The 22,210-nt window shown below is 47.5% G+C and overlaps 1 protein-coding gene across 8 annotated transcripts in view; it reads right to left on the reverse strand.

The window, feature by feature from the left end:
- ACAP3 (ArfGAP with coiled-coil, ankyrin repeat and PH domains 3) overlaps positions 1–22,210 on the reverse strand; it is a 65,868-nt gene that overhangs the window by 37,568 nt on the left and 6,090 nt on the right. For all 8 annotated transcript variants that reach the window (XM_072354575.1, XM_072354582.1, XM_072354578.1 and 5 more), the window contains exons 2-3: positions 2,816–2,873; positions 213–332 (exon numbers count right to left, since the gene is read on the reverse strand). In XM_072354575.1, coding sequence (XP_072210676.1) covers positions 213–332; positions 2,816–2,873 — 178 coding nt within the window. The remainder of the gene's footprint in view (positions 1–212; positions 333–2,815; positions 2,874–22,210) is intronic.

Consider the following 22,210-nt stretch of genomic DNA (forward strand, 5'->3'; position numbering starts at 1 on the left):
TGGCTTCTTAAAAGTGCAGTTCTCCCTGCAAACGATGAAGCTGGCTGTGATCTTTCAGCACTGCATTACTGCTCAGTATATTCCTCCAAATAGAAAATCTCATGCTATAGAGATATTTAAGCAGGAAAACAAGGGCTTAGACATACAGTCCACGCACAGCACCAGGAAGCCAACCATTCCCCAGCCCTCATCCACCTTGCAGGTTGACTTACCGAAATCATTTCATCTTTCTTGCACTGTTGTGACAAGTCCCTGACTCCGCTGACAAAGTGCTTGTTTGTGGTGATGTAGGCTTTGCCTGCTTCAATCATCCCACTGCATAGCTTCACCAGCTGCACAAGGAGAGAGAAGACAGATAGGCAGCTGATCACATTGAACTGAAATGCAACTAGGCTGGTTTTAATGTGCATCACCATCACAGCACAAGACCTTTGGGACAGGATGCTAAATGAGCAACCGTGGCTGCACTGGGCGGGTTGAGGGATGAACACCTCACTTCTCAGGGCACGTCATGCTGTCAGCACTTATCCCTTAGGACAAATAACTGTAGGTTCACCCCTAGGAACAGCCCATCTTCTCCTGTGAGTTTCCACTCTTCATCAGATGCTTAGGCATCAGGTCTGCACGTTCCTCACGTGCATATTTAAACATACCATCCCCACCAGCAGCCTTGTTGCAACTCTAGGGGAGCTCCTTGCATCTTGCAGCCTCCTAAGTTGGGAATAGCTTTGCTGCAGCATGGGCATTCATCTCTAGAGAGCCCTTATTAACTTCTGATAACTTAACAGCTGCTGGGAACATTCCCAGACTTCCCATCCGCAGCAAACTGCCTTCATGTGTTGGGAATTGGCTGTGAACACAGCAACATCCTGGCCCTAAGTATGTCTCCTTTCACCCAAAGCCCCTTGTAAAAAGGTCGAGTGAAACAGCACAAATCCATAAAGCAAAGACCCAAAAGATCTGCAACATTAATGATCACAGAGCACTTTTAAATAGATATATATATATATTTTATATATATATGTTTTAGGCTTTATAACAGAGTGAAACACTTTAGCTGCTGACAATGAACTATGCTTGAAACTGAAGTTTTCCACTCTTAAAATCCAGGAGCTTTTTAAGGGTACTGATCTTACTAACAATAAATGGCTTTATCCACCTGCCAGCCTCACCTACAGGGGATGGGGAGCCCTCAAGACTGGCTTGCTGTCAGAGCCCCCCCCAAAGCAGTGTGCACTGATCTGTGCTCTGTGCAGCCATCAGCTCTGGGCTCTGTGCAGAGCCACGTTCTGTACATATGTTTTACAGAACAGTCTCGCTTGCCTCTGTCTGCAGCATTGTAATACAGCAATATGTAAATATACATGCAGTCACACATGGTGTATCAGTGTATATACACTGCACATACAGTCCTCACTTTTCCACGCTCACCTCCTCCCCTGTCCACACAATCGGCAGCACTGGGAGCCAGCAGAGAAGGAGAGCAAATAGATGCAGCTCCTGTCACATCTGGAGCCCAGATGGACAACAAGGGTTTGGACAGATCCTCTGGAAAGGAAACAGCCTATTCTGCAACGTGGCGGTTTCTAACAAACATTCCTCCCTGCAAACATTTGTGGCCAAGGCTGTCTCACAAGTAGCTGAAGGCCACTCAGCACAAGCACACTTTGAAATCACATTTTCTACTTCTACACCATTGGTAGGAAGCTGTGACAGCTGGAGGAAAACCTGAGGTCATTCTGCACTAACCAGGATATCACCATAACTGCTGCCAGTAGAAGAACAAGATTGCATACATCTGTTGCTTTACTGCAGTCCTCACCCAAAGGAGCTCAAATCACTTTGCAACAAAGCACCGAACAACCCAAAGCTGAAAGCCCTGTGCAGTTCCTGTACTTGCAGCCTCCCCTGCTTCCCCCAGGCTTGTCCCTTGGTACACCAAGCTGTCTGACTTTAGGAGCACTGACAGCAGCAGTGCTTCAATCAGAGCAAGCTGTGCCCCATGCTTCATCTTCAGCATCGCAGGCTTGTCCATAGAGAAAGACAGACAACCTTAATCCCTCTGCAGCTTTCACCAGTGAGACTAGTTAGCTTGTGAAGGTGTTTGTTTCTAGCAGCTTGAACACCGAACAGGTTTCGCAGGGCACAGGTTTGCCTAGAGCTGACTTCAGCAAAGCCATTTTTCCATCAGACATAGGGCTTTTCTTCCTTGCTTGCTTTGCCAGCAGCTCTTCTGGCTCCTCCTCTTCACTTCTCTGTTCTCATTGAGAAACAACTTGGCTGATGTCTCAGACTTCAGGAGGAGTGCGGGTGGAGGAGGCGCCTTCGAGCATAAAGCTTCTGACTCAGACCCAAGCCACCTCAGCACTCCCACACCGCCATACCTCCATCCTTCACAAAGCCTCAGAGGCAATGGACACCCCTTGCCCACCTCCCTGCAGCCTCCAGCAGGGCTGTGCGAGAGCTCCTCATGTCACAGTTGAGATGGTAGAGAGGGGAAAAGGACAGCACTGCAATACCTCACCACAGCAGGAAGGCAGCCCCCTGAGATCCAGGAGCAGACAAGAAGACCGCTGTGCAGCGTGATGAGCCCAAGTCCCCTTGACCCAACAATTTTGGGTATTGCAAAGGAGCCCTGACAGGTGCCTGTCAGTAGAGGGAGACATGGTCCTATAGACAAGCCCAGTGCATTATACATCAGTTGAGTGACAGCCTGCGATGGGCCCTCCTGTTAGAGGAGGCTGGCAGGCCATATTCGTCAGCAAGAAGCCATCAGTCCCTCTTCCAACCAACACGCTAAGCTGCTCCATCTTACCTTGTCAAGCTTTGCCTCTATCTCCACCACATCTGTTTCCACTTCATCGATGGTTGCCCTGAAATGAGAACAGCAAAGTCATAATTAATTGGCTGATTATGATGAGTGAGAAGTCCCAGAAAAGCAAAGATCAGAGAGATTACAGCATGTGTGCTCTTGGGGGACAGGAAAGAAGGCTTCATTCTGCTCCCTATGTAAGCTCAGGTCTTACCTTTAAGAGGAGGAATCCCACCTGATCAGGAATGAATTTCATAGGGCTGACTAAAGGGATGGAAATGAAGCTATCAGTGTCATGGAGGTATCCAGCTGTACTGTGACAGTCACACAGAGCAAACTCAGGCAGTGGGCTTGTTCTGACCCTGCAGGCTCTGCTAATGGGTGGCACATACTGAGTGCTGCACACACCTCAGCCATCCGGTCACAAACTGAGTGCTTCCCCACCACCAAAACTGATTTCCTAAGCTGTAATCGTGCCTGAAGTGCAGCCACACAGTGAGTGATGTCCTCTGAGCCTCAGGAGCCACCAGTCAAGCAGAAACACATCTCAGTCCTTAATTCTCCCTCACGCACGTGGCCCTTTGGTTGCATACAGACAAATCTGCTCCGCAATTATTGGATCTGTTTTCTCTCCATGTCAGCAGACAGATGTGACAGTAAGAGGCCAGTGGGATCCAGCTGCAAAGGTCACCAGGCCTCCCTCACAAAACGAAATAGCAACATGACATCAGCCATTTGCAAGAGGCATTCCCAGGCTTGAGCCATGCGGAGTGGAATGACTTACTTCAAGGCCAGCATCCAGCAGAGCACGTTGCAAACTTGAGAGCCTCCTATCCTCTGCATGCACAGCTCATCCTTGAACCACACACCTGGCAATGTGGTAAGCCTCACACCATCCCTATGCACCGAGGATATACAAGCTAAATTCCACTGCAAACAGCTTCTTGTGTCTGCGGGCTCGTAATTGAAAATGTTGGTTCCTGAAATATCACACTCGGGCTTTAAAAATAATCCAGCACTGAACAGTTGCCAGGTGAAAGAACGGTAGGGGAGAGACGTGATTTAGAGCCACAGGAATCAATATTCCTATCACAGCAAAAGGGAAGGATGCTCACAAACCAAAGGAGCGGACCTGACCCCCAACCTTCATCTGGACTGAGAACCAGGACAGAGCAGGTGAGACAGCAAAGTGAGACAACACAACATGAGCTCACCACCCTCCATCAGTAGGACTGCAGACCAAGCCCTGGTAATTCATTATGCAAGTGCAGCCTCCCTTGTGCCCTCACTGTGCCCAGGGCTCTGGCCACAATCAATCTGCTACCAGCTCTTTGAAAACACAGCCAAAAAAGAAGCTTCTTCCCCTCTGATAATGCAGCAGCGCTCAGGCTTTATTGCAGCACATATGGTTGCCCTATAGGAATGGCAGCCTGGCTTTGCCAGGGGCAAAGCTTTTGAAAGAAATGGAATAATTAAAGAGCTTGCTTTCAGGCCGTTTTATTTCTCCCCCTCTTTCAGCTATTTTTGTTCCCTGGGTTTGAAAGTCGTGTGCCTTCATGCATCGCCCTCTTACTGCCAGATTCAATTTTTCCACTTGGTTTCTTCTTGCTTCTTATAGCAGGACATAATAACCAGCTAAAAAAGAGAGAGACAGTATTTCTGGGGCTGCTTTTCTTTCCAGGAAAGCAACAGCAGCCGTTGCTTAATCTGCCGACATCAGCTAGAAGCTAATATAGCAAGGCAGTCTAGCAGTGTGTTTCCTGCCAGAAGGTGGAGAGAGCATCTATAATTTACTCCCTGTTTTTATCATGCCCTAAGAAAAGGAGTTGATATATTTGGACTCTCTGTGGAGGAGGAAGACATTTTGGGTCTGGAATCCACTGAGGTATGAATACAATTGGCTGTAGCTGGGGCAGTGTGAAACCTGAGCTTTACATTTGCTGCACAGATTTGATATCAAGGGTCTCAAACATTTGATTTCAAGGATGTCGTCTCAGGGACCTTTTCAGTTTCGGAGCCCTGGAAGAACTCAGATACATCACAGGAAGCCAGGGTGAGCATTCAGCCACCCCTTCCAGCAAATGAAGACCTTGGAGAGATGTGCCACAAGGCAGAAATGTGGTCAGGTGCAATGCAGCCACACAATCAACACTGATACACCCTAAGTGCAGGACAAAAGGACTTCAGTCCTCAGCCAAGTGCCCAATTCCTACCCCACAGTGTCTTTTCCTTTATGCCAGGTCTCCTTGGCAAGGGACCCTTTTCTGTTGCAGCTCTGCCCTTTGCTCCTTGGATGCTCCTCAGCATCCTCCTTCACTGCTCCATCCCAAAGGACCACAGGAGCAAGAGAAAGCAGCACAGCGAGAGGCACTGCAGCTGCAGTGTGCACACAGGGATGCTCAGCACTTAGGGCTCACATCCTAAATGCTCACAAGCTGGAGGCATCTGGTTAGAAAACCAGGGGACTCTAACAGAGGGAACTGAATCCCTTCACCCATACCCCAAAAAAGCAAAGTCCCCATTTCTAAGCAGCTAAAAAGCCGTGCTGTCATCTCCTGGCTGGGTGCCCTTCCTGATGTTGTGTTCTTCCTGCTAATGCTTTTCCAGGCCTTGGGCTATTTCCATCATGAGGGAAGAGAAAGCAATCCACAGCCTCATCTGCGAGCTGTTCTGCACAAAGCGGAGCCCTTCCAACCGGAGTGACGAGGCTCAGGTTTCCTTCATCAGAAGAAATTCCCCACAGTCCTGAAGGGTCTGCAGTGGGAATTTTAATCTGTGCTTTAAAGAAGCCATTCAGAAGCACGATTTGTGTGGGACAAAAATCTTTCCAGAAGCATTTTTATATCCCATGTGGAAAGGAGTAATAAACCCATACTGCTAGCAGATAACAGCAGCAAGAACACATCTGCCCATGCCCTGCAGCAGCTTGGTTCTGCCCTTGCTCAGCTGACAGCCCAAGCCAGCATCCAAATGCTGTGCTAAGATGTAATTAGAGCAGAGTCAGGGACAAAGATGGAGGGGAAATGACAACCTGAGCAGAGCTGCCATAAGCAAACCACCTTTGGAGACAGATCACCACGAGTCACCATTTGGCTCCTGACTGCTGAGCAATAGGCTTACAAAGGGGACAAACAGGGACTGGAGCATCCGTGATTATCAGCTGCCATGAAAGGCATCTCTCGACTTCCCCATTGCTAAACTGATCAACGTTTGGCTCACAGTGATACTGTGAGCAGCCCGTGATTAATCCATGTTTAGAAACCTCGGGGGGATCCCCAGGTGATAAGCTGACTACAGCAACGAACAGCGGTGAATCAGACGAATAAACACCATGATGAAATAATATCACGTTAATAACGAGCTTAGGCACGAAGTGATCAACAATACGCTTCTCAAAGCAGCCTGGCTGCATTTTCCACATTGCTTTTCTCTGATGGGTCTGGTTTTCTCAGCGTTCTTTGCTACCTTTGACACAAACACACACGTGTGCTTTAAGGGAGACAAGTGCAGCAGGTATCCGATACCAAACAGAGCATTAGAAAGTAATAAAATGACTTAAACATCCTTGGTTACCTCTGGCTCCAAATTAGGCTGCTGTGTGCCCTACATTATGTGCCACTGCAGTGATGTTCAACACGAGCATTTCCAGGGGTCAAGACTGGAAATGGGATTTCCCAGTGCTATTCCTGATGGCCACAGCATCGACGGGAGGATGCTACTGTGACTCTGATTCCAACCATCACAGGATAAATGAATCTCTCCCTCCTTTGCAGCAGTGTTTGGAGGATTCATTACATAGCAGTGCCAAAACGTTCAGAGCCAGGAGCTGGAGGTGTGCAAAGCAGAGTTGTTATTATTTATTACATCTGACCGGGCTCTGTTTGAGATGGAGTGAAATTGGTCCTTGCCTCGATGAGACCTGCACAAACACAGGCTGGCACAGACACAAACTGCTTCTCATTCGACTCCTTCCACAACCATCAGCAGCCTGACAAGGTCAGCAGCAGCTGCCAAACCTCCTTCCAGAGGAGCACAGAGTTCTCTAGAATTTCAAACAAGCAGTGGGTGTGCCTCCAAGGAAAGGGGCCTGCAGGGGGAGCTGGGATTTCACATCCCCCCTCCACGTCTTTGTCTTCTGCAAGATGCTTTATTTTCAGGGGTTTAAACTGAGATGAGGTAAAAGACAAGCACTTATTACTAGTGGCACTCTTTGGACTGATATATATATGTATGTATATGTATATGTATATATATATATATATATATGTATATTTTGCAAGAGGAAAAAGTGTTGCATCCATTCTGGGTAACCCTACAGCACCTATGTCACTCTCACCTCCTTTTGTTGGCTGTGAGATGCCAAAAAGAAAACACAGAAAAAGAAGGAACCTGATACAGACAGGCAGCAGAGTTAACCAAGCTCTAAAGCTATTATTAGCCTCTTTGAATACCCATCCAAAACCTTCTGTGCCCTCTGGTCTTTACTGTTCTTCTGCCTTTCTTCAAAAAAATTAAGCATACTTTGCATCTCTCCGTCAGTGTGAGCGAGCAGCACCATGGCAACAGCTCCATGGTGACAATATCCCTGACAACCAGGTCCTGCAACTGCCACTGCTTCCAGTTCTGAATGCCACGATTCGCCTGGCTTTGTGGAAACAGCCTGGAACCAGTTGTGAGATGGTTCCGAGCCAATGGTTCCTGAGGATAATGAGCAGGGCATAAAGGATATGTGGGAGATGTGAGGATATGTGGGAGATGTGAGGATATGTGGGAGATGTGAGGACTGCGGAGCACTGAAACTGGGCAGTGTCATTGCATATCATCTCAGCATCCCATGGGCTGGAAAGGGGTGAGTCTGGGTGAGTCTCAGTGTGGACTCCTGCTAGAACACTCAACCTAGAACTGGGGAGAGCAATGGTGGAGAGAAGTAGAGGGAAGCGAAGCCCAACAGGAACGCTCAGGAAATCTTCCCATCCCCCTAAGTGCTGTTACTGTCAACCAAGTGTGGTCACTATTACATGAGCACGACCAGACAAAGGACTCTGCCCTCCCTCAATTACACACACAGCAGGGGGATGCCTGGAGCCATACAGCACTAATTTGGGATTAAGTTGCACCTGAGGCTGTAGTGGCTCGGTGGTTGATGGCCTGGCTAGAGAGCGCTGTTACCATCTGCTTCTCCTTTGCTTCTTCTCTATTAGCTCTCCAAACAAACCCTCTACCCCAAGTACCACATGCTGGCCAGGCACAGCCCCACTCTGCTGTTGATTGAAAAATTAGCAGCCACAGCAGCTTTCAAGCTCTGTTGCATAACAATTTCTAATCAAACCAGCCTTCCTCATTGCATTCCCATCAATCTAGTGCATGCCAGTACTCGGCCTTTGCTCCTCTCTACCTCCATTCATCCTCTTCAAAACACCTGGTTCTCCACACGGCTACAGCATCATTTCCCTCACTGCTCCCTTTTTCCTCCAAGAGATGAGCCAAATCAGAACCAACTCAGCTGACACTGGGTCGTATCCTTACCTCTGGCAATGACTCAGCCCTCCCATCAGAATCTGTTCATGCTCACTCCCTGCCTTGGCTTCCCCATCTGCAAAAGGGAGCTGCTTTCATAAAGCTGCACGGCGAACTCGAGTTAATGACAACTGCAACACAAATATCTTCAGATCAAAGATACTGCGAACAGATTACTGGTAATACTTGCCAGAGATTTATTAGCACACCCCCAGTGATGACAAGTCAATAGCCTTCCCAAGCATAAACGCTCGACACAGTGCAAACACTGACCTAGATTTGGAGTAATTATGCTGGAAACAGGCACATGTGATGCTTTCGCTCTCTGGCTTTCAAGTCAGCAGCATTCAGATAAGTAGACAACATACGGCTACCTTCAGTTTCCTTAGTTTTCCTTTATTCCTATGCTCTGATGGGATTCCCTCAGTCCAGAGCAAACAAGAAACAGTAAAACTTAAAGGGTCTTGTCTATGTTCATCACTGCAAGCTGGGAGTATGGCAACTGGAAGAACAACACTGAACAGAGATGGATGGAGGCAGAGAAAGCTGCCATTAGATGGGGGTGTCTCTAATGACTCACTTCTGCAGTCCTGGTTTGCTGCATAGCAGGCGTCCTCAGCCCAGCCACATGGTGCTAGGACCTACCAAAGTATGTATGTGTGCATGAGCCGCCCACCGACCTGCAGCCTGCTTTGCCTTGGCTCAATGCTGCAACATAAACCAACAGAAGCAATGCTATTTACCAAAAGCACCACCTGGCCAGGATCCTTGGCAGAGCATCACGGTACATCTCACTGCAGAGATAGCTGGCATCTGATGCTTCAGCTCCCACCACACACTGCTCCACAGCAGGGCAGCAAAGGCTGAACAGCCTCTACTCGCCCACGTGGAGAGGAAAGTAGGGAGAATGAACTATCACACCTGCTTAGAAAGCAAGTCAGTAAACAGCAGCAGGCAGGAGCTCAGGAGCCCTACTGCTCTGAGCCCTGGTGGCAATGGCCATCCACCAAGAAAGCTACCAAGCTGCATTAGCATCAAGACCTAACAAAGGCTCAGGGGAAACAGCCCTGAGCCAGCTAAGATTTAAAGGCCATGCAAATGCAAGGACCTCAAGCAGACATGTGATTTTTAAAACTCACTCCCACTAAATTCAATAGGATATTCATGAATATGCCTAGTGCTAAGAATATGCTTTACCTAACTTGCTAAGGAGGAACAGTTTGCTGAACAGGAATCAGAATGAAGAAATATCTTGGTTAAACCAGTTGTACTGGTATGGCCAGTAAGATGAACGAGATTCAGAGATACACCAGCAAGGGGTAAACTAGGGAGTTAATGTTACAAGCAACTATGCTTGAACCCCTGGATGCCTTGCCATCCCAAACACGTGTGATGAAAGACCTGGAGTGCCTCTTTCTAAGTCAGGTATGTACAGTATGCACAGTTTTTCTAGGCTGGCTCCATCCGCATTGCATAGCACACACTTGGAGGTGTGCACATCAACAAACCAAAGCCCAACAGAAATGCCAGGCACTAAGCAAGTGCCTCCATCATAGCTGAGCATCCCAGTCTAGCCTGGACAAAGTGAGGAAAAGGGTTGTTTCCCAGGTCACAGTAGGTCAGGCTGCAGGTTGCCAAACTCCTCTAAATAGAAATATGTTTACTTTGCTTTTATACAAATGAAAAGAGAGGAAAGCCAGGCAGGAAACTAAAAGCAAAGTATTTCGGAGGACTGCATCACCACTGCATCTCTTTCAGTCCAGGTATTGCCTAATGCAAGGACACCATAGATGTGTTTGTCTGTGGAAACACATTGCTCTGTGACAGTCCCATCTCTTTGAATCCCATGCAATCACCACAGAGCAAACAAACTTCCAACATCTATAGGGCTTCAGGACGTCTCTGGTTAGCAAATCAATTTGTACTACTCATAGTAATACAGCCTTACACTCAAACAACGTCTGGTAAACTCGGGGCCTACAAGTCACTGGAATCCCATAGGAAAACTGTTTGGGAGGGGAAAAAAAAGCATTACTGGCAGATGTGAGGTGGATGCTGCTATGCTGCATGAGCTCCTGCCTGGAACCAGAAGTGGCTGGACTGCAGATGTGTGCAAGATTTTTGTTTAGTCTATCATAGTTATTGCTGCGGAGCAATCTTTCACCCCCAAAATAACCACTCTCCCCCACACATGCATAGCAAGAGAGGAGGAGAGAAGGGCTTAGGGCCTCTCCTGCTTCACACCACAAGCTGAATGTGCACCTGGCCTTGCTCTGAAGCCTCCTTGTCCCTCATCAGCCTCTGAAGTGCCAACCGAGAGAGAAAGGGGGACTGTGGCAAGAAAGCTGCTCAGATAAATGCCAGCTTTGGAAAGTGCCAAGGGCAGGTGTCCCTTCAGTGCAATGGCAGTGACAAACATCCCCCCGAATGCCCACACACACTCCAGCCCTTGTTCCCACAGCACAGAGCAGAGGAGCACACAGGGACCATTCTGTGGGCACGGCACCATCCTCCACTGCCTGACAGTGCACCCCCAACCCACCCGGGGCTGCAGACAAGGCTTTCTCTTGTGGCCTCTGCCACAGCAGCCCTGCTGTGTGCCCTGCACCGGAGCTGCTCCCCAGGGCTGGCTGTCCCCATCCCATATCCAGTCATGACCACCTTTTTAGGAGCACTCAAGGTGCATTTTGGTGGTGCTTCAGAAGGGCTGAACCACCCGTGGACCCGCTGCCCTGACCTTCCCACGAGTGAAGCAGTGCTGTGCTGCTGGAGGACTGATGAAAGCTGCTAGCAGAAACATTACCAACAAAACTGATGGCAAAATAAAGTGGGAATTCACAGATTCGCAGCCTGCCAGCAGCAGGGCTGGTTGGGACCATCTGGCCTGACTTGCATCACCCAGCCAGTAGCTCTCAGGCAGTCACGCCAAGAGCAGCTCGAGCTCACTGACATCTCACATAAACGGCCGCCATGTGGGGTGGGAGTGGGGCAGAGCTGAGCATCCTCCTCAGCCTCAAAGCACGCAGTGCTGATCCTGTCCATGGATTCCACCTGCTGCTGCCCAGTGTAAATCCAGAGGGAAGGAGCTGCTCTGACCCTGAGGACAGCAAACAACACCACCAATCCAGGAACAAACACCCATCTTGGCTCCAGAAGGAGCAGCATCCCCTTATCTAAGGCAGAGAGAGCATCTCCCACTTTCAATGGATAATCCCTTAATTAGTGCAGCCTCCAAAACAATCCTGCTGAGCTGTTTGCACACACACTGCAGGTTAAAACAAGCTGTGCCACAGATCCCAGGGCAATGGCCAGCATGTCATTCTTAGGTGCCTTTGTATTAGTTGATGAGCTTCCTTTTACATCTGCTAAAGCAGGTTGTGCCCCAGCTCCCCAATCTTTACACAGCACTAATGGGCCTTTGCTCAATACACTATAGCACGCTGGATTTAAAGGCCAATAAGGCCTTTTGACTAAATTGTAAGAGCAGGCATGCTATTAAAGTAATATGCTGAATGAAAGCATCATCTCAACCCCCAGCATCCCCCAGCCTGGTGCTCAGAACAATTAGATCAGCTCAGTCTCCCCATAACTTCAATGATCACTGCACGAACATAATGCAAACAGAGTTGCTTGCTGGGCACCTAAGAGCAGCTTGCAGCCATCACACTTTGCAAGGCAAATCATTCCCACACTAGCAGCTCAAACCTCCTTCTCCTGGTCAAAGTGCAGCAGAGATGAAGAAACTTGCTTGGCCTCTCCTGGTAGAACAGGAAGAGACGTTGTTACTGATGTATGAAGACAGATAAGAAAACAACTGCTCTTCTTATCCAGTGTTCTGGGAATACATACACAGTCCCAAGGCAATAATAACTGAACCCTCACCATCTCCAAAGGTGCTCCATGCAGTTAAAGCCCTGCAGATCACAAAGGCTTCCATGAAATGAAATCTTATTACGTTGCTCAGCGTGAACTCTTAGGTCCCAAAAAGTAAAAAAAAATATCTGTCCTTTGTGTTACAATAACAGTTATTTTTTCTTCCTCCTTCCCCTTCTCAGCACATACATATTTACACACGCGCTGCCCTTTTAACTGCAAATACTGAACCGTTCTCAGAGGACAACGTCTGGAAAGGTTTCCTCCCAATGCCAGAAGAAACAAATGTCTTAAATAAGAGATATTGCCTGGGGGTGTGGGGTTGCTTTTGGACTGGATTCTGAATATCTTTTCTTCTCCACTCCTCCCACTCTCTTTTTCTTCCCCGATTCACAAGGAAATCACAAAGCAAACTCAGGACTGAATGAGACTTGGGGTTTGTTGGGTTTTTTTGTGTGAATGTTCTGCCTTTCTTTTCGGACATTCACTTCCACCCCCCACCAGCTTAAATGCTCTCCTTTGTACCAGCCAAATACATACATTCAGCACATTTCCACAACCAACATCTGCCCTGGTGTTTAATTACCACTGCAGAAACCCCTGGGAGTTACACCCATACAACAGTGCACATTTTAACGTGGTCTCCTTTGGTCCGAGGCTGTTTTTAATGTGATTTAACTTCTCACGCTCTTCAAACACACTGAGCTTTGTGTCAGACAGACTGACGTGACCAAAAGTCATTTGGTGCATCCGGTTGCATCCCTTCCACCTCTACAGACACACGTCTGAAAGGACAACCAGTGAGATACGATGCTCTGCACCACACTGGCACAAGGTTTGACTCCCCTTCAGAGCAGATCTACCTACCTTTGACATCCCTATCTGGCAAAGGACTGCAGGAAGAACTCTGTTAGCCCTTATTTGTATGGTCTGGATCATTCAGAGATGCTCTAAGCTGCCGGGAAAGGCTGCAGAACCTTCAGAAAAGCACTGGACATCACTGATGTGCTAACAGCTGCTTCCTTTCACTGCGAAAGGGGTTCTGCTTAGGAGAGATCACACATTGAAGGACAGCACAGCCAGATTGCTTTATGCCATCAGTAGGGCCAAGAGTTAACACAGCACACTGCAGGCTGCAATGGCAAAGCCTTTGATCAATTTTTCAGCCTTTTCTGTTTCTGAAATTAAATAAAACTGGGGAAAAATAAACAACAACGAAGACAGAAACTCCTGCAAACCTGCACTCCTAGCTCTGCCTGCAGCCCCAAAGTAAGCCCAGCTCTGCCCTTGTGAGTTGGCAGGGCGCTGCAGACTGACTTGTCGCACAAATGGGGCTAATGACTGATTCCTGTAATAAGAGCTGGCAAGCATAAGAAAGATTTCACACCCTTCCTCCCATGAATGGGAAAGAAGCATTCAATTAGGAGCACTGCCTATTCCTTAATCATTTCCTTTGTGTTTGCGGTTATTAATATCTTTACATGACTAGTCAAGCCAAGGGCTACGTTTTTTCTGCGCCCGTTTTGGCTACTCGTTAATGCTGACAAAATACACACACCCATTGAAAAGTGAGGCAAGAAAAGGACACTGATGTTGGCACTGCTGGAGCAACTGCATTCCTTATGCATATTGAGACCCCTATGAACTTGAAACTGTTATACAAACATACAGGAGACCATCACACCTCCAATGACTTTAAGTAGATAAGCACTAACCAGCCATCACAGGCACCCAACAGTGATGGTTAGCCAACCATCTGCCAGGTCAAGGATGCTGTTCCAACAGCCACAGTAACTTGGCACCCTTCAGGGCTGTACTTCACATGGAGAGTGGCAGCAAGGGAAGAGATTGTGGGCTGTGACAGCAGGAAGGCTGTATTCAAAGACCCTGACCCATGGACAACTTGTTGAGGAGTCCAACAGGATCCCCATTTGGAAGCATCCCCCACACCAGCCCAGAAGGCAAGGAGAACACAACAGGTCTGACAAGTGAGGAGGCACAATGGGGGGGAATGTAGGGTTCTATGGCCAGAAACAGGCCAAGGAGATGGAGTTCACATGGGGAGGAGTGCCTGGCTTTCATTTGAGGCTGAGTCGAGGCCAAGCCACAGCCCTGGATTCTCAATGACTGAGATCACATAAGCCTGACTTGGAAAACAACAGAGAGAAACCTCCTGAAACCTGGTGACCGTGACACACCAACCAACCAACCAACTCCATTCAGCCTTTATTCCAGCCCCAAAACTACAGGCTCCAACCAAGCAGTTTGTATCCCAGCCCACCCCATCCCAACTCACCCCATCTCATGCCCTAAGAGGGCTTCGTCTCCACCCCAGACACTGGGATGATCCAAATGCACTACAAAAACACCACATGTTCCTAGAGGATATGCAGTAATAACGCTCAGCATCCTGCTTTCTGTGTTCTTTATCTTCCCATTTCTAAGGCTCCCTTTGTGCAGCGAGCAGTTTATTCTCTCAGTTCTGCTGCAGGAGGGAAGGTTCGCATTGCTTGCTTGCCAAGCCTTAACTGAAGCCTTTGCTCTATTCTGTGGAGGGTTTCTGCACATTCAGACTGTGTAAAATAAAAATCATCTGGAGTGAGAAATAGATGGCTGCTCTTTGTGTTTGACAGCATAGACCTGGGTCTGTACTCTTGCTCACTGCAGACTCAGTGGCTGCAATGATTCCAGCCAGCTCCGTGCACTCCCAGTGTCTAAGCAAGGCAGCCAGCCCTTACCCCATCACAGGGCAGCTCTGCTCCCTCTGAAAGCTTTGCTGTCAGTTTGCAAACCTCCCCAGAACCCGAGAGCTGTTACTGCTAATCTCTGTTTCCCTTTCTGCTCAGAAGTGACAAAGCAGAACGCTGCTTCTGCCTCGCATTCCTCCGAGCCCACAGGAAACCATAAATCAGAAGGAAAGCATAACATCCAGAAAGAACTTGCAAAAGGACAAACACCAGCATAGGCTGAGGGGCTGGGGAAAAGGGAGAAGGGGACCTGTCAAAGCAGCCACAAAGTGAGCACTAACCCACAGCTCCACCTGGCTGGGATAGATCTTGTTCCAAGGCATGAGACTGGGGGGGAAATTTTGGGTCGTGGTACCTAAAGCTCTTCCCTTCTTTCAGAGAATACACACATACACATAGATCTGTATTCTTCATTTCTTTCCAACCCCTCCTTTGTCTCTTCTGTAATTAAATAGCAATCATTTAGCAGGGGAGGGTTAAACCAAATGTCACCCCGGGCAGCTCTCAGCTGGCTTTTAGTTTGGACAACACAGGAAGCTGTGGTTGGTTCAGTTTAGCTTTGCTGAGAGACTGCTGCAGCTCTGCATCCTCACTGGCATCCAGTCTGCAGCCAGGTCATGGGAAGGGAATGGCATGGAAGGTGTCCCTGGCTTTGTGATAGGAGCTCTACACACCAGCCTTTGGTTGTGGTTCAGGCTGAAGCATCTCTTAGCAGGAGGATCTGCATCATTTAAAGGTAACTGGTGATTCTGGCCAAAATGGCCGAGATTTCCTCTGGCCCAGATAAATCTATTTATAGCAAGTGTGATGCTAATTCAGTGCTCCAGTCTGATCCACTTCTGCTTGCTGGAGCAGCAGTGCTTTCTGCTACCTGTTCTTTTTAACTATTTCCTCGCAGCCATCGTGCTCTCAGATCCCCAACCCTTGCTATACAAAAGATGCTTCCCTTTTGGTGAACCACAGAGCAGCTTATATGCACAACATGAGCCCTGCAGACCCCCTCCTTGGGTAAACTGCTGTCTCAGGCTGAGAGGGGATTTTGCTCATCATTAAAGCTCGTGTCTTTGGGATAAACAGCACCAATTGCTTAATGGAGAAAATGGCAATAGAAGAGCTGTTTCGAGTGGCTCGAGTCTCCTATTTTTGTTCCAGGCTAATGGAATAAGCTGTATTTCTAATCTTGACTAAAATCTCTCTGCAGATGGCAATGAGCACGATGCAGATGTGAAAGGTCACGCCAATGCTTTTCGCTCCTGGAAGCAGGAGAGAGTTTAGTGCAGTAAAAACCAGAGGTGAGGATGTAGAAGCTCCACTGATGGTGAGATGCAGGGTCCTCATGTCCCTGTTTCTTCATTCTCATTTGTTTTTGTTGTTTTTTTTTCTCTCCTAAGGCTCCATTAAAAAAATATATCCTTTTTTGAGCCCTCACTTAACGTTTTTGGTATTAATCTAAACTTACTTGTACAACCTTCTATGTAGTTTTCTGGTAACATCACATTGAAACAATACTAAGTTGTGACCCTTGATGCATTGCTATGTACAGTGCAACTACAGCAGAGAATGGCTTCATTCTAGGGTGGAAAATGGGATGACTTGATGCAGTGTGGCTCTCTCTCTGCAAAGGACCTGAGGATAACACATTTAGCCTCACTAGTATAAACAGTTGTTCCCAGTAACGTGATTTGCTCATGCTGAATAAGCATTGTAAACTGCCTTTCAATCTGTCTCTTCATTTATTAAAAAAAAAGGGGGGGAGAAATTGTACCTTAATTACTTCACAGTACGGCTATTCAGCGGTGTGGATCTGTTTAATCAGGACATTAAAGAATGGCAGCGTGTCATTACCCTACACAAAGCACTGAATCCAAGCACTGACATGCTAACATGCGAGCAAAACGATGACTGCCTTGTTTGACTGCAGCTCCGTTGCCAACCTTCTGTTGCTGAAGCCCTCGTTTGGATTTGCATCCACGCGAGATGTTTCTGTGGTATTTGGTGCTCTATTTGGCCTAGATGTGGAAACACAAACCCTAGAACAGCCTCCAGTGTGTCTTCTCATGGGTGAAGAGGTTCAGTGCCTGAGCATAGCCAAGCTCTAGTTTAGGTAATAGAGCTCATAACGTTTTGCACATACTCTGCACAGCTATATGCCATTCTTTGCCTGAAACATGCTAAGTGTCAGTTTATGGCTCTTCTCCCTCAGATGGAGGTGTATGTTTAGACAGTTTTGAAGCAAGATGAATACAACTTCATGCTTTGGTTGTGTGCTGCTCTGCTGACTCCAAATTAATGCATTAATGTTTAGCAAAAACTGACACCTCTCTTCAAGAGACGTGCAATGACAGATATGGCTTCTATGCACTGTGCTATATATACGCAAGTACAGGCTCCTTCCAGTATTCTTATTTATCATCAAATGATATAAAGGCCTATGAAAATGCAGGGAGGTATTTGAGTTTATTTAATAGTCTTCCATTCAGCAAATTCTCCCTCCCTGCTCTCTGGCAACTACAGTCTGAGCTCCTCTAGAATCAAGGCACTAAGCAACACGATCCGGTTGGACCTGCTCTGGGAAGGACATTAGATTAGGTGACCTCCAGAGGTCTCTTCCAACCTAAATTACTCTAGGATTTAATGGCTTAAAGATGAAATCTTCCCTTAGCTCCTTTAATGCACTCCTTATGTAATGTATCTCATAACATGTTTCCCCCCCAGCTTCCCTTTTGTAACCCACAGCAAGGAAAACAGCACCTTCAGCATCTGGACCTTCTCCCTGGAGCATCTGGATGCTCACTGTCCAACCCTGGCAGGCCTGCAGATGAGAACAGATATGCAAGGCAGAGGAAATGCCATGCAGGCAGCAGCTTACTTTCTACCACTCACCACTACAGCCTGGGGGGAGAAAACCCTGACAGACATCACAGCAAAGCTTTTCCTATTGCTGCCCATGGTTCAGATCATCTGAAGTTATTTCTGAGCTGAGCCCTGCAGTGATGGGTTCTCCATGTGGAACGTTCCACAGAGCAGCCATGTGCACTGGTGCTGATGAATTAGCAAAGCAACTAACGATGACATATTCAGTAGGAGAGAACATCTGGCTGCCACGACAGCTCGATAACTTAATTACTGCACATTTCCATCCCAATCCTGTGTAGGTTACAAAGGAGGCTATGCATCAAAGCAGGTAAGCATGTTCCTCTCGCTCTCTTATAATAACAAAGCAAAAACTGACTCCCAGCTCAGACCCAGCAAACTCTAAATGCACAACTTGCCAACTTTCTTTTCCAAGCAAGGAATCCAAACTACATTAAGCTCTCGCTACAACATTCTGTTCATCTTCAAAGGAGCTGAGCGCTCCTTGGCCAGTTTCCACCCTGCATGACAGGTGCAAACCCCAGGGACCATTAGGACTGCAAAGCTGTGTGTCAGAGGTGGCCAAGTAGAGAAATGGTGCTTTTTCAGTGGCCACTTCAAACTCACTCTGCAGCATCCTCTCTCATTCTCAGCCATTAAGGAGTCCTCAACGTACATGAATGTAATGAGAAATACCCCAGCTACAGCAGAATCTGGAGATGGAAATTGCTCTGTGGCTGCTACCAGATGGGCTTTGTTTTGAAGCTTTGTTATTCAAAGCAAGCACTACTATTACTGATAGCTAATAATTTGTATTGTCACACCGAATGGATCTTTGCCTTTCTCTCTGATCTGAACACTTGTCTTGCAGAAGATGACACAGCTGCGAGACTCAATTCAATGCATAAAGGTTTTGCAGCAGCAAAATGGAAGCTGCAAAGCAATGGCCACATACAGGAATATTCTTTCCTCAGCTGAAAAAAGAAACATTATGTGGGCATGCCTCTCCTTAGACAGCATGTTAGCTTTCTTTTAAAAGCAAAATGGATTTATCAAGAAACTGATATCAAACAACTCTTTCTTCCCCCCTAAGTGAACCCAGCAGCATCCGTTTACCAACAGGGCTGGAGGAGATCCAGAAGGCTTTGTTGAGACTTCCCCTCGTCCACAGTTTAGCTCAATCCACCCTCCTCCAGCAGGCATCTTTCAGCACTGAACGCTCCTTGTTTCTAACCCCCCCCCTCCCTCCTCCTCCCTGGGCTTTGGCTCAGGATGGAGCTCCCCAACCTCTCTGCTCCTTTTGTCTCTTGTCTGAAAGGCTTTTCCTGTGCTGCTGCCTGCCAAACGCAGTGAGGTCTTGCCCTCTGGCTGCATCAGTGCTGGAAGTGCTGACCGCTGCACCCTGAAAGATTTGGGTGCTGCTTGTTGCTGTCCCAGAGTTGCCAAATGTCTCTTGACAACATGACTTTTAGCAGCTACGGATCACTTATCTGCTCTCTATTGCCCCGTATGATGGACAATCACACATCCATCACACTTCAGCTATATATCATCCTTTATAGAAAGAACCTTGCTGTGCTGGTCATCCCTAATATTGTCCTGGGCCGTGCTCTGGAGATGAGATGGTTGGCCTTGGGTCAAGGAGGAAATTCCCAAGCCCACACAAAAAGCCCTAATGCTGGGGGTGGAGGGAATCACTGGGCAGGAAATAGGATCCAGTGCTGCTCAGGGCAAAAATTAATAGGTTCTCTGTGCTGGATGATGTGATCCCAAGCAAGGGGGAACAAAGTTGGCATTGTAGTACCCAAGCCTCAGCAGCAGAAAAAGAATTGAAGCACTAAGTCAAGGGTCAGAACAACAGCGTGCAACCCCGTGGGACTCCCACATGTGCATCCTCCATCCTTTCCCGCTGTGGTTAAACCAGCTGGAAAGCTGAAGCTCTTCTGGATTCCTTGGCACCTTGCACACCTGATCCCACAGAGTTAAGTGCAGTAAAAGAGAAGCACTGAGTACAAGAAGTGAAGGGAGAGGTCAGGCACCCTTTCAGATGACTCCCATCTCCACTGTACCAAACAGGAACTGCTATTTCACTGTCACTTTTGCAGCTTATGTTTTAAATCTTCATTTATCTCTATCATGGGATGCTCTGTTTTCTGCGCTGACATACAACCATCTTTTCCTTTCACCTGCCAGCCTGCACCTATGCACTGTATCACTGTCTTGAGGAAAAATGAAACCATCCATGTTATCAACCAGGAAAACACCAGAGTTTACTCTACTGCAGACAACTCCAGTGCCATTATGGAATGCAAAACACTCCCCATTAACCTCCTCATGCCAAATGCAAGGTTTCCTTTCCTTCCACTCCCATATGTCCTGACTGCACTGGTGCCTCTAACCCAGGCTGCAATACTAAACCAGGAATAATTGCAGTAAACACAAGTAAAGATTAAGGATGAGCCCAGAGGCAATAGCAGCTCGAGTTCTGAGAGAAATCACTACCCATCCATCAACATATAAGGTCTATCAGCTTGGAGCTGTGCGGTCCTGTCAACCAGCCTGCCATTGGCCCATAGTCTCCTGCATTATCTCTGAGTTCAGGTGAGTCAGAGACTTCTATGACTCCAAACTCCTTAACTCCATCCAGCTGAACCTGTTTCATTTTGCTCATAGAGCATTGAGCTCAGCAGTCTTCCTGAATGCCAGCTTGCTGCTTCCTAATCCTCCAGCCTTCAGGTGGCTGCTTCCCTGCAAATGCAAGTGTCCCATCTGAAGGACCAGCCTGCAAGCAGGGAAGGGTGTGGGAAGGGGAAAGGGAATGGGGTAGGAAAGGGGAAGGGGCCTCCTGCTATGTCAGTGCTATCTTTGTGGCCATTTCCTACATCCTGGGTTGAGGTTTACAGGGTGGGGACAAATTCAGCCTTCCTGCCAAAAACTGGGTTTAGCAGTGAGGACAAAGGGGCAGAAAGCAAGCTGTGGGAAACAGCATTGTTTCAATGATGTTGGAATGGAGCAGGAACAAGTGCCAGGTTCAAATCACCACCAAGTCGTTACCGAGACTCCTGCATCACCACAGCACTGTGAATGCAATGGGATCGTGGTGATGTTAAGCTGGTATTCTTCCCATGTGTAAGCCTCAGATCAAGCCACAAGTCCATATACTCGCACAACCTAACCTTGCTTTGTCTTGGGACAACTGATATACCTTCAGCTGCTCCCAGTGCCCATGGAGATCTGCTTTACTGCAGCTATATATATATATCTGTAATGTGTCCACGTGCAGTATAGTGCATTGTCAGCTCGAGCCTGGGAGATTCAGCAGACAGAGCCACATGTCAGTCTGCTGTGTTAAATAAAGACTGGCACAGCTGCTCGGATGCTGAGAAAGGACAACAAAATATGTATCTGTGAGGATGTGAATGCATGCGAGTGTAGGTCATACATTTCATTCCCATAAGATAAGCCCCTGGAAGAGCTGCATGTGCACACATACATTTACACACGTGTTCACGCATGCTGTTTCTATTAATAAACAGTATGGAAAGCATTAAGCCTCACTACAGTGTGATGAAGCAGACTGGGTATGCAGGGGAGGGATTATCTCACTCTCTGATATTATATAATCTGTTTAGGCTGTGCCACTTTCTGCTTATTTAAGGAATGAATGAGCACTTCGCTCTGTGATGTGCCACCCATGAATTCTGACATCACTGCTTTAATCCACTGTTAATGAATATACAGCTTCTCCTTTGAGCCATTCCCTACCACACAGCCCGTGCTATATCCAGTACATTTCTACTCCCAGGGACTGTCTGTGTGTGTTATTCCCTAGAAATAAACGATGCTTAATTTTATCAGAGCAACAGAATGCTCTCCGCCCCCTAAAGAGACCTCACATATAAGCAAAGTTCTCTGCCGAACAGCTTTGTAGATAACAAAAGCAAAACAAGAATGCAATATGCGTGTGGGCACGCTGCTGTAAATGGATCTTAATGGGGCTGGCTAGCCTTGTGTCCAGTGGGTTGACATAAGCTGTTGAGAATAACATAAGACCTTTCCATTGCTTCTTTCCTGGTCCTTTCTCCCTTCCTTTCTTTGCAAAAGGAGACAGCAACACACAAAAAGCAGCAAAATCCATAGATAGGTTTTGTTTTAAAGCAAACCTTCACCACTAAACCCAAACATACACCCCACTGAGTGAAAAAGAGTGGAACATTTTGCCACCAGGCTTGAGCAGGGCCATTACCTGTGGCTTTATTTTCTCCTCTGAGCAGCAATGAGCTCCTGCAGTAACACGTGTCACTTACTCACTGCTTCTGTGGCCTGTGCTGCTGCTGTCTCACCCAGTTTGTCAGGGCAGATGCATGCACGCCCAAGCTCTGTGCATACACATAGGATGAGTGGCAGA

Source organism: Excalfactoria chinensis, chromosome 20 (assembly GCF_039878825.1).
Source record: "Excalfactoria chinensis isolate bCotChi1 chromosome 20, bCotChi1.hap2, whole genome shotgun sequence".
Taxonomy (NCBI): Eukaryota; Metazoa; Chordata; class Aves; order Galliformes; family Phasianidae; genus Excalfactoria; species Excalfactoria chinensis.